This window comes from Grampus griseus (genome assembly GCF_964374135.1).
Source record: "Grampus griseus genome assembly, chromosome: 2".
In the NCBI taxonomy this organism is placed as follows: Eukaryota; Metazoa; Chordata; class Mammalia; order Artiodactyla; family Delphinidae; genus Grampus; species Grampus griseus.
In genome coordinates this window covers 77991370-78005037 of record NC_139018.1, presented here as the reverse complement: position 1 = coordinate 78005037, position 13668 = coordinate 77991370, and the positions used below count along the sequence as shown (strand labels likewise).

Below are 13668 nucleotides of genomic sequence, written 5' to 3'. Positions count from 1 at the left end.
AAGTTACAATGTCACCATGACCACAGTTTCAGATGAGAAACTGAAACTCCGAAAGGTTTAGATCATTTAAGACCACGCATCTAGTTGGTAATGGAGATAGGATTCAACCCAAGGAAGATTCCACACCTGTGTTTCTACTCAGCCGTCCTGCCTAGAGTTGTGTTAACATTTCATCCAATGAATGGTTAGCTGACTTCATTTTGTGGATTTATTTTTCAGCAAATTCTGCTGCTAAGGTCCATCGTTCTTAAGGCCTGATATTCTACCCAAGGAGAGATCAAAGGCAAGGGTCAGTCCAGAACCAAGGTCATGGTACAAATCCTCTCTAGGCAAGGACCTTCAAGGTGGAAGAACGTTCAGAGGCTCAGTGTAGAGGTTGAGCGCCGCTTCACAGGGTTGGTGTAAGAACTCATTTAATCCTCATACAGAAAGACTGGAACATTGTAAGTGCTCACTAAATTATCAGCTATTATCACTCCTTCAATAGAAGCAGCTGCGGTGAAGTGATCAAAGCGCGCGCACGCGCGCACACACACACACACACACACACACACACAAAGACATCATAAATTCACACTCTAGATTCCAAAGCCCACATGAGGCTGGACTTGTTAGAAGAAGCACAGGTGCCCATTTATCACATATGGGCACATCCCACAAATAGGTGAGAGCACAGGGAAGAGGCACATCACCCATTTGCTTAAGGAGTCAGTAATGCTGGAGCTCTGCTGGGGAAGATAGGTTTGAGAACAGCTGAGGAACTATATTCAAATTGCAGAAATCAACGAAGTGAGTAGCAGGCAAGATGCAGAGAAGTTTTGCCACTGTATTTTCTTACTTAATTTATGGTCTCAGAAATTGATTCCTCTGAGATTCAGGTTTCAAATCTCTAAGATGAATATAGACAAATATCAAGATTATGGTGACAAATACTAGAGGCTCTTCCTCGAGCTGGGCTCAGGACCAGCTACGAGAAATGCAGTTCTAGGTGCTCTTTTCTTCTATACTTAGGTAGGAAGAACAGCTCGTCATTTCTGAACCCAGCGAAATAAGAGGTCTCTGTTGCTCTTTTTTCTTTCTTTATAAACATCACATAAATGTCTCCATTTTTTTGTTTTTTTACCATAGAAAGAGCTTGTACAGGATAAAAATAAGGGATGATCTGCAGAAGTCTTTGCCACAGGATGAGGGGAAGAGGGAAACTGAAAAGTTAGAAAACCATCATACTAGAGAAAGTACGTCAAATCAGTTGACAAGTGGACAGTGAAAACAGAGCAGATTCAGAAACCAGACAGACCTGGTTAGGAGATCTTGCCATTCCGCCAGCCAGCTATGAACACGCGGGACAGCACTTAACTTCTGAGCCTCACTTGTTTCGAAATTACGTGAATAAAGCACCAAGTAGAGTGCCTGGCCGTTTGTACTTCATATTCAACAATTATGGTCATAACCATCTCCAATTAAGTCAGAAAGCAAAGGGTACTCAGCATTTAAACTCTGAAAATCAAACAAAGCTTCTCCCTATTGCTTCCTAAAAATGTAGTAGAGGGCTGCCCTGGTGGCGCAGTGGTTGAGAGTCCGCCTGCCGATGCAGGGGACACGGGTTCATGCCCCGGTCCGGGAAGATCCCACATGCCGCGGAGCGGCTGGGCCCGTGAGCCATGGCCGCTGAGCCTGTGCGTCCGGAGCCTGTGCTCCGCAACGGGAGAGGCCACAACAGTGAGAGGCCCGTGTACCGCAAAAAAAAAAAAAAATGTAGTAGAACACCAACCATACCCAAGTGTTTGCACGAAGAGCTATCTCTTGCTCACCCTTCCAACACAGCTGCCCTCTCTATTCCATCAATAGCCCTTTCAGGGAAGGACAGGAGGAAGAAAGAAAGGGAATAAGGAAGGAAGGAAAAAGGAAGAGAAAAGAAATGTAAAAGCCTACAAAGGTCTAAAAGTTCCAAGGATGTTTGCTTGGTACACATGAAACCATGGAGGAAAGAGGATGAGGACTTTCTTACTTAGCCTCTCCAAGCTCTATACCGGGGGTCACCAGCGTGGATCTCTACAGGGCCTGGCAATCCACATCAGCAAGACAACAGGGAACGTGGGGAAGAGTTGCGGCAAATTACGAGTACACGTGCTCATTTAAATTGATTCAGGGGTGACTTTTTAAATGACCTTAACATGAGCAAACTCACTCCTCTGGATTGTGTTTGACGGCGCCATAGAGTTAAGAACTCTTTGGCTCTCCTAATGCTACCTCTAAAACAGCTTTCTACTGAAACACCCTGAGTCACGACGAAATTTCTAGCAACGTCCAGTCATACTGCTCAGCAACTATTCATCATATTATGACTCATTGCCCAGCACTGCTGCAGGTAATGTGGGACCAGGGGACCTCAAAGACTTCCGGGATGAGTTGAGGCGGACACACGGGCCCACTCTTCCCAGGCCACAAATAACTGAACTTCAGAAGGAAATGTAGACTACCTAGTCCTATACTCTTACTTTATGGGTAAAAAAAAACCTATTACTCACCCAATGGTACATGACTGTACAAAACACACAGCATTATGCAGCAAGGCAGGGCAAGTGTGGAGAGAAGGAAGCACTCCCCACAGGCTCAACGTACTTCATTCACTTCCTCGTTTCTCATGAAGAGTCAAAAAAGCAAAAGCCGATACCAGAAACTAACACAACATTGTAAATCAACTATACTTCCATTTAAAAACATTTTTTAAAAAGCAAAGGCCAACATTCAAAAAGTCACTGGTCCAACATCAGCCTGTCCCCTAAAGTCAAAAACTATTGAAAGGGCTTCCCTGGTGGCGCAGTGGTTGAGAGTCCGTCTGCCAATGCAGAGGACACGGATTCGTGCCCCGGTCCGGGAAGATCCCACATGCCGTGGAGCGGCTGGGCCCGTGAGCCATGGCCGCTGGGCCTGCGTGTCCAGAGCCTGGGCTCCGCAACGGGAGAGGCCACAGCAGTGAGAGGCCCGCGTACCACAAAAAAAACAAAACAAAACAAAACAAAACAAAACAAAAAAACTATTGAAAAAAGAATAACCATCTGGGCCCACATGAGTGACTCAAGTTCAGAGTTTAAGACTCGGTGGGGTTTTTACAGCAGCACTATTCACAACAGCCCAAACATGGAAACAACCTAAATGCCCATCATCAGATGAATGGATAAAGAAGATGTGGTACATACATACAATGGAATACTACTCAGCCATGAAAAAGAACAAAATGCCATCTGCAACAACATGGATGCAACTAGAAATTATCACACTAAGTGAAGTAAGTCAGAAAAAGACAAATACCACTTGATATCACTTATATGTGGAATCTAAAATACGGCACATATGAACCTATCTACAAAACAGAAACAGACTCAACTCACAAACATAGAGATCAGGCTTGTGCTTGCCAAGGGGGAGGCGGGTGGGAGAGGGATGGACTGGGAATTTGGGGTTGCAAACTAAATATTACATTTAGAACGGATTAAACAACAAGGTCTTACTGTATAGCACAGGGAACTATATTCAATCTCCTGGGATAAACCATAATGAAAAAGAATATTAAAAAAAAGAATGTGTGTGTGTGTGCATGTGTGTGTGTAAAACTGAGTCACTTTGCTGTACAGCAGAGATTGGCACAACACGGTAAATCAACTATACTTCAATTAAAAAAAAAGAAGACTCAGTGGGGATGTTTGGAGCCCATGGCCTCTGAAGGAGGTCAACAAAGCCGGCATCAGCCTCAATGATACAAATGAAAGTAAAGCACACACTCTTCATTCTACAACCAGTTTCCCTCTATCAGCAAATGCAGCTTGAAAAAAATAATGGAATTATATGGGGCAAGACAGCATCTTGAAGGCTGAGACAAAGGGCTCCTGGGCTAAGTCAGCTAGGGAATTAACTGCTTTGTGTTTTCCATCAAAGTTCAACTCCAAATATATCTGCAAGCTTCTAGGTAGCCAGGGGCCCAAGAGGCATCTCAACACCAGGAAACCAGCAAATCTACTAAACTCCTAACATTGTACTGTATATACACAATGAAACAATAAATTAAAATAATATTTCCCAACACTTTGTCTTCTTTCCTGGCATCTCGGTAACGAAATATCGGCACTTAGGGGAATACCATAACGGTTTAATGAAATCATCATATTTCATATTTGCAAAAGTTTTGTTTATCAATCTACAAATTACTCCCCTTCCCTCAAAGTATTCTCCATAAATTAATACATTTAAATGTGTTGTGTTGATAACAAAGAACATAACAGATGGGAAAGGCTCAGGATGTACGTGTCTTTATAAATTTAGCTGTATCGGCTCGAGTTGGTACTCAATTTTGTTTCAACAGCAGTGTGTTTACTATTAGAAATGGACCAGTGGGGTGGGTTGGAGAGAGAAAAGGAAGTCTACAAGTTCCTCTTAGTGGAGGCCAACATACCATTTGGTTCTCTGGGGGACCGCGAGGTAGAATGCAAGTTAATTTCTAGTTTGGCGCCCATCCCTGGATCATTTCACAGTAGGAGTTACCAGATTAGAAATGTGCCGGTGTTGCACAATGAGCAGGGGCCTGCCAGAGGCTATTGCTCAGTCAAGTTTCCCCTTAGTGAAGGACTGTGCCTGTGATGAATGGGGTAAATAGAAAAGGTTCCCGTAAAGGAAATGTGACTGCTGGCTAGTTCTTTTTCTTCTGTCCCACAACCCAAAGAACATTAGTCAATAACAGATAAAACAATGTGTCATTTCCACGGCACTTACTTCCAAACTGCTGAAAGGGCTGGTCAAAAACAATATTCTTAAATTATCCAAGCTCCTCAAAAGCCAGATGTGGGGCACGCATTGTTTTTTTTTCGACTTTCAAAATTGAAGAAGTCAAGAGTCAAAGAAGTCCTACCCGTCCCTCATGCTTTTCTCCCGTCAGAAAGAAGAACCGGCCCTCCTATCGAAGCTGCATTTACCATTCTGAGAAGCTGCATCCCCTCCCTGACTCAGGCATCCTAATCAGCACTGGGAGCTTGAGGGCAGAGTGTCACTGAACACCGGAACAGTGTCCCACAGAAGCAAGCAGAGCTGAGAAGAGCTCCCCGCCCCGGGTTAGAAAGGGGAATCTCCGGAAGAAGCTAAAAGGAAAACGGGGGAGGGGGGTGTAAATAACAGGGCTTTGGAGACTCTGAGTTACATAACCCTAAGGCTGAAAGGGCACTGTGGTGGACAAATTGAAATTCTTAAACAAGTATGCTTGGGCCAATAATAAAAATTCAAAGGTACCATTAGTATATGGCCTGGTCCGTCCCTCATTTTATAAATTAGGAAACTGAGTCCAAAAAATTGCCCGAAGTTCACATTGTTCTTCGTCCCCAAAGTAAGACCTCACTCCAGACCTTCTGTTTCTAGATCTAACATTCTTTCCGTTAATGTTGCGTTGATTAATAGAAAGAGCATCGGCTTCAAAGTCAGATCTAGGTGGATTCAAATTCAGGTTCCTCCACTTACTAGTCTAGGACTTCTGACAATTCATGGTCTCTGGGAGCCTCAGGCTTTGTCATGTATAAAATGGGGACAAATCTATTACTTTGCTTATATTTCTACATTTACTCTTTATGATACAAACACCAGATGCATAGAACAAAAGGTCGGCACACAGTGAGGATCTGATTACATTTAGGAGCTAATGTTTTTGAATCATAGGTTGTTAGATATTTCAAAGAAATATCTATGTATCATCTATGTGCCAAGCACTTTGCTGGGTTCTTTCAAAGACAGAAAGAAAACTGCTCCCCCCAGGTGCCTACAATCAGATTAATAAGCAGGACCTTGATAGCATGAAAAGGTGATGAGACCACTCAAAGGATTTCACTTGAACTCAGATGTGCCTTGTACATTAAGATTATACGAATCAACATAGAGCAGTTCAGAAACATCAGTTACTTGGAGGAAAAAAAGAATTATGTGAGAAACAAGCTACACAGTCCTCCTTCCCTCCCTCCCTCCATTCTTCTCTATTCATGGTAAAGCTCTAACAGGGGAACAAGATACTTTTCAAATTTATTTGACCATGAAATACTTTTGTCAAGGAGCATTTCAGAGGCTCACTGTTCAGTAGAATGAGCTTTGGGAAAGCCCGGTTTAGACCCCCTGATATAGATAGAGCACAGATGCCGAAGAACAGCTGGAAGATCATGGAAAAGTCACCCTCAAAGAATAAGTCAAAGTCCCAGGGAAGTCCTCAACCAAACGAGCCTGAGGACCACTCTAAACTCAAGCTGCCTAATTATAAGGAGACCTGTGCAGGGCAAAAGGAATGAGAAATAGTATTTACTGAGCATGTGTTGGTAACCGGGTATACGTCATATTGAACAATCCTAGAAGGCAGGCATCATCAAATTATCATAATTTTTTAAATTATTTTTTTAATTGAGCTATAGTTGATATATAATATTTTATAAGTTACAGATGTACAACACAGTGATTCACAATTTGTAAAGGTTATACTCCATTTACAGTTATTGTAAAATATTGGTTATATTCCCTGTGCTGTACTATATACCCTTGTAGCTTATTTATTTATATTTTAGTATATAAAATTGAATTATTTATATAGATTATATTGCTTTATTGAGTTTTTTAAATCATAAAACTAGTACATATGCATGTTGAAAATTCAAGGAATTCAGAACTGCCTAATTAACAAAGAAAAAAATCCTAACCTGGCAACCACTGTAAACATTATGGGAAATAAAATTTTCAAATCACTATTTATGAGCCCACACAGGCACACACACACAATTTTTATGATAGGAATCATACCACTAATAGGCAACTTAATTTTTTTTTACTCAATAATGTTTAATCTATCTTAAATATCAGTACTACATTCTACAGTGTAGTGAGCATCTGTTGTGTTTTTTTAAACATCTTTATTGGAGTATAATTGCTTTACAATGGTGTGTTAATTCCTGCTTTATAACAAAGTGAATCAGCTACACATATGCACATATCCCCATATCTCCTCCCTCTTGCGTCTCCCTCCCACCCTCCCTATCCCATCCCTCTAGGTGGTCACAAAGCACTGAGTTGATCTCCCTGTGTTATGTGGCTGCTTCCCACTAGCTTATTTATTTTATACATAATAGTGTGTACCTCTTAATCCCTTACCCCTATCTTGCCCCCCCCCGCTTCCCTTTCCCCATTAGTAACCACTAGTTTGTTCTCTATATCTGTGAGTCTATTTTGTTAGATTCACTAGCTTGTCTTATTTTTTTAGATTCCACATATTAATGATATCATACAGTAATTGTCTTTCTCTGACTTATTTCACTTAGCATAACACCCTCTAAGTCCATCCATGTTGTTGCAAATGGCCAAATTTCATTCTTTTCTATGGCTGAGTAGTATTCCACTGTATGTACATATATGTGTGTGTGTGTGTGTGTATATATATATATCACATCATCTTTATCCATTCATCTGTTGATGGACAGTTAGGTTGCTTCCATACCTTGGTAATTGTAAACAATGCTGCTATGTACAGTGGGGTGCATGTCTTTTTGAATTAGTGTTTTTGTTTTTTTCAGATATACACCCAGGAGTGGAACTGCTGGGTCATATGGCAGTTCTGTTTTTAGTTTTTTGAGAAACCTCCATACTGTTTTCCACAGTGGCTGCACCAACTTATATTCCCACCGACAGTGTAGGAGGGTTCCATTTTCTCCACATCCTTGCCAACATTTGTTACTTGTGCATCAATATGATTATTATTGCACAAATGCTGAAACTGAGAGAAGTCCCAGAGACGTTGATTAATTTCCTAATGTCATCGTGCAAGGAGTTGAACTGAATCCTGACTCGAAAACCTGAGTTCTTTCATACTCTCATCACGCATAAAATAGTATCACACCTGGTTCTCTGACTACGATAAGACAAAGACCAACTATGTAAAGAAAGATTTTCCACAAGAGCTGTGATGGTGACTGTCAAACCTTGCTCCTAGACAATCCTGAAGGAAAAACTCTTCATTTATACCGTGGTAGAATTAGTTTTATCACATGCCTTAAAAGGGCAGGTGTGAACTATGTTTCTACCCAATGGCCATGAACTTGTTATGCAATGGCTCCCACAAGCAAAAATTTCTCAAATAAGTATCTGTAAATGTAAGGTGCCACTTTTTCAAAAATAAAATCAGTAACACAGAATTACTCAAAACTGAAAGCTGAACTAGAGGATACTGAATATTATGAAGTGATCATATACTCTCTACGGCAGAGGTTGCTAAATAAAGGGCATATTGGGCAAGATTTAAGAATTTTGCTGGTTATAATCATAAATGACATGAAATAGTCAAGCCATGGAAAATGTCTGACCCGCCACCACTCTCCTGCTGGAGCTTTCAGTAGAAAAGTCAGCCAAGTGCTTTGAGTTGAAGGTATATATAAATTGATGGAATTTGGAAATGGATTCATTCAAGTCATCAATAATTTTTTGCTTTTGAACTACAGGGAGACTATGTATCTAAGGTGCTACACGTTTTGAAAAGCTGGTCTCAGAACCAAGCCCTTTCTAGAGCACAGCCTTCCACAAATGTGGGCTACAGAGCATGCATGAGATTACAACTCCAGACTCCCCACTTACAAGCCTTGGGACTCTGGGCTGAAAGTTTCAACTTCCAATCAAATCACTTAAAGTGATAAGGATTCCATTTTCCAGGTGGGGGAATTGAACAATTAAATGACTTCCCTACAAATCTATCGTCTAAAACAGAATAGCAAACTGAGTTTAGGTTCTCTGTTGAACCATGCTGCTTCTTTAAAGTCTATGAAAACAGTCTCAAAAAACTAAATGTCATACATATCAAATCTTGTATATGGCGATAGAATGGATCACTTTTCTTGTATCCTTTAAGCATGGAATCTTTCTTATTCTAGAAAGGCATTTTGAAGAAGTCCTGAAACACGTCTGACTTCTCCGTGACCTGTTAAGTGGAGAAAGAAAATCTAACAGGCAATGAAGGCTGCAAGTGGAAATCCATATAAAGAAATGAGTAAGGAAACAGCTGCTCATCAATTGTCTTTAACCAGTCCTGTGACAGGAGATGTGACTTTGTGGACTAAAACAGGTGGAGATGGTATTATTCAGCAAGTACCCCAAGAGTACAGCCAGGCTGGGTTGTTGTTTTACAAATATGTGTCTGTTCTGACTGGTTGGTGTTGCTACCCACTTAGTTATTTTCTACGTCTCCCAGAGAACAGGGGTTCATGACAGCATACAGGAGCCAGGCAGGGAAAACGGCCCACAATGGGGACAGTGGCAAACTAGAGAACACGTGTCCTCCTCGAAGTGACGTCTGCCCCTTACTAGAAATCTCTCCATATTTGAAACTATTCCTAATTGAATCTTTAAAATTCTCTGTTTGCCAACAAGACACTTCTCTAGGTCAGATGAGGAATAAGAGTTGCCAGTTTCCTATCGAGAGCTGTCAGACTGCTGGACTAGTTCCCGACTACAGTTCAGCGTACAGATGGGGTACACTGCCCCATCTGTATGCTGATGGCAAGAGCGTGCCATTGCCACAGGGTTTCAGCAAGTTGGTATAAATCATCAATATGGGACTTTTTTTTTCTTTTAGTTTACTAACAGCACTACAAGAACATAATTATTTCAGAGATACTTAAAACTGAAGGTATAATTAGGAACATTTTTTAACGTTTACTACTGTCAATCATATCTTGGTCTAACCTTTATTTTAAGTGGAGATCATCATCCCAATATACCTCTTCCCCTTCCATTTACTCTTCTCTTCCCCTTCTCCAACCTTCTCCTAGTTTGAGATGTGAGATCATGGGACTTTTGTGGAGATGAAAAGACATGAAATAATGCACAGAATGTGCCTAGAAAAATGCCCAGCACAAAGGAAGAACCCAGAGATTGTAAGTACCTGTGGTTCCTGTGAATATTATTTAGCTGTCAAAGTCCTCCCAGGGCTGGTCTACAACTTGAGGAAGGTACTGTTAACTCTTATAGCTGAGCTGTTAAAAAAACTTCTCACGGAGTCACTTCTGTACCACCCTCTTTAGCAATCTGCCTCTTAAATTAATCCCTACTTCAGCTTCTCTGAGACAGCTGAGAATCTTTTGCACAGCAGAACAAAGGAAAAAAGGTCTCTGTAGAACCTTTGGCAACAAAGGAGATAAGGGCCTCCCCCTCTCTTTGTCCCCTAGGAGTCAGAGGTACTTTTCCACTTTTTTGTTTCTTTGTGAAATGGACTCATTCTCTCCTCCAAACTACTTAAACCAAGCTGGAGAGGGGTGGCCTGTATTCATACCCCATATGACTTATTTAATGATCTTTTTGCTACCTGCAGTGACTTCATATACAGTCCAGTACACCATCACAGTTATTTTAAAAAGGATATTATCACTTAATGGAAAGAAGAATATTTGATCCACACACTCACTGACTTAGCATGTAATGAGTTAGGCACTACACATACTACCAAGTTTGATTTGAATTTCGCTAATATTCTCTCCTGAGATATGGGGTCAACCCCAGCCATCAGTAAACTAGAATCAGTGCCTGATTCAATATTGAGTTATGTGAAATTGAGACTCTGAAACTTCCTGTTACAGGCACAGCAAGCAAATACCAAACATAGGGAATGATAATGAGTGGGGACAAAGGAAAGGATGCCTCAGACTTTCTGGGCTTCACAAAGGAGATCAAGTCAGCAACTTCCAAGCACTCCCTGGGGATACGGAATGGCTGGCCCAGCACAACTGTTCCTCCTACTAGGGCCACTTCCTTAAGTGCTTTAATCTGCTTGACATCACATTACAGACATATGCTAAGCGACAGACAGATACGAACACATGGCTGGGAGGATGCCCAACAAAATAATTCGCACTGTGCGCAGGAAACAATTTTTCAAAGTCTTCTTCTAAACAGTAAAAGCCTAAATACTCTTATCTTCTTGCCTGCTTTCCAAATAAAACCATCATTGTCTCCAATCAAATCCTTTTCCCAAATGCATTTGTGGTATTTTTTTTTTTTTTTAAATAGGAATTGAATTCTATTAAAAATGGAGTTCAAGGCTTTCATCCCCAGGATAAACTCAAGGCCCGGTGGCAGGTGCAAGGTGCAGATGCTGTCTAGGTAAATATGTCAACAAAAGCAGAGTCTTTACTTCAGCACATGAGAAAACCAAGTATCAGTCTCAGATAACCAGTTCAGGAGAATCAAAGAGATATACCTGCAAGTTTTCAATTTCTTCTTTGTGCTCCCTCTTCAGGTGTAGAATAGCAGCTTGGTATTCTGTAATCACAAGAGAAGCCAATTACAAAGAAGCACAAAATTAGGCACAAAATTCAAGTGAATATTTCCAAGATTCCAGAGGTCCTCCTACAAGTCAACTGAGTAAATAAATACCACAGTTGGACATTAACCTGATAAGAGATGATGAAAACGGGGACAAACCAGAGCAAGAAGCTCAGAATAGAAGGGAGATTTACTCCGATTTAGCAAATCCTGAATTATGAGACGTCCCAAATTAAGCAGATCGGATAGGGTTAAAAAGAAAAAAAAAAAAGGTATAATAAGTGTTCCAGATAAAGACCGGGTCCGGTGTTTGTCTTTGAGGAGTTAAAGCCCCACAAAGAACAAATACAGTCATGTTAAGAGCAGACACACAGGAAATAAAAGAAAACGTCTCTATGTGAGATCACAGAACTCTATTTTTAACTGTTTCCCCCCCCAGAAAAAAAAGAAATCTCCATTTGAATAAGCAAGTACCCAGGGCTGATTTTAATCTTTAGATCACTTCAGAAAGTCAAGACCATTTGTCACGTGGATGAGAGACTCTAGGGTGAGTTGAGGTTGAAAGGAGGACAAAAATAAATTTCTGGTCCAATTTTCGTCTGAGTCTAATAATGTTTATTCCAACAATAAGTCCTAAGTGTACACAGGAACTCCTGCCAACCACTCAAACTACCATCCCGCTGGCAAAGCATGAAGCACCCGGGACGACTTTATTTCCAGCGGGACAACTAAGAATGTGGGGTCAGTCACAGCACTCTACAGGCTGCAGAGAACCACAGAGCAAAACGCTAGAAGAAAAACTTGCTGTGGCATAAGTCGCTTTACTTTTTTTTTTAAACGCAAATGTGTTTGGGGCTGTGATTATGAGTAAGAAAGAAGTCATTTAGATGTCATTTAAAAATGTATGAAAAGGCATGCTATTTCTTCAGATGGATTCCAGAAATTCAGGCATGGAAGTTTAGGTTTCAATTCAAAAGCCGATGACACACACACTATATATAAAATAGATAACGAATAAGAACCCACTGTCTAGCACAGAGAACTTGTCTCAATACTCTGTAATGGCCTATATGGGAAAAGAATCTAAAAAAGAGTGGATATATGTATAACTGATTCAGTTTGCTGTACAGCAGAAACACAACACTGTAAATCAACTATATTCCAATAAAAAATATTTTTAAAAAGTGGATGAGGAAAATCTCTGGGAAAGCTGTGAGAGAGAGGAGTGTTGCTGTTGATAACTGTGACTAACCACACCACAACTCAGATGGGAGATGTGTTCCACTGAACTACGACCCCTCAGCAAGTTCTGTGGGTTCTACATCCAAACCCTACCTTCAATCAAAGCACTTCTCACCAACCCCACAACCACCACTAGGGTCCAAACCACCACCATCTTTTCCCTGGACCACCGCGGTAATATGCTTTCATTCCCACCACCACCATTAACTCATCTCCTCACCGAAGCCTGAGCGATCTATTAAAGGCATGAATTGGATCATGTCTCATTCCTGGCTTTCCACTTGGAGTAAAATCAAAACTCCCTGCAGGGCTTCCCTGGTGGCGCAGTGATTGAGGGTCCGCCTGCCGATTCAGGGGACACGGGTTCATGCCCCGGTCCGGGAGGATCCCACATGCCGCGAAGCGGCTGGGCCCGTGAGCCATGGCCGCTGAGCCTGCGCGTCCAGAGCCTGGGCTCCACAACGGGAGAGGCCACAACAGTGAGAGGCCCACGTACCGCAAAAAAACAAAAAACAAAAAACTCCCTGCGGCAGTCCATAAGGCCTTTCATGACCTTACACCTGCATACCTTCTACATGCCACCTTCCCCTCTCACTACATGCCAGGCACATTGGCTTTCTTGCTATTCCTTGAACTTGTCAAGTTTTCTACCTCAAAATCTTTACTGATATTGGGGACAATAATGATGGATTGCATTTACTGAGCACTTACTATGTATCAGGCCTTATCTAAGTATTTCATATGTATTAACTCATTTTGTCCCCACAATAACCCTATGATGTAGGTACATTATCCCCATTACAGATGAATAAACTGGTGCATAGAGAAGCAGCTTATCCAAGGAAGTTGAATAAGTTGCAGAGCTAAAATCATGCATGATTCAATGGGTGAATGTATAAATAAACTGTGGTATATCCATAGAATGCAATACTCCTCAGCAATAATAAGGAATGAACTACTGATACATCGACAAAGACGAATATCAAAGGCATTATGCAGAGTGAAGGAAGTCAGTCTCAGAAGGTTACCTATTGTTTAATTTCATTTATATAACATTCTGGAAAAGGCAAAACCATAGGGATGAAGAACAGATCAGAAAAGCAGTGGCCA

The 13668-nt window shown here is 41.3% G+C and overlaps 1 protein-coding gene across 3 annotated transcripts in view; it reads right to left on the bottom strand.

Annotated features, from left to right (window-relative positions):
* The window catches only part of FMN1 (formin 1), a gene marked incomplete at both ends in the record, with an annotated part of 397602 nt that overhangs the window by 234444 nt on the left and 149490 nt on the right, over positions 1-13668 (bottom strand). For all 3 annotated transcript variants that reach the window (XM_082646837.1, XM_082646838.1, XM_082646839.1), the window contains one exon: positions 11252-11313. In XM_082646837.1, coding sequence (XP_082502963.1) covers positions 11252-11313 — 62 coding nt within the window. The remainder of the gene's footprint in view (positions 1-11251; positions 11314-13668) is intronic.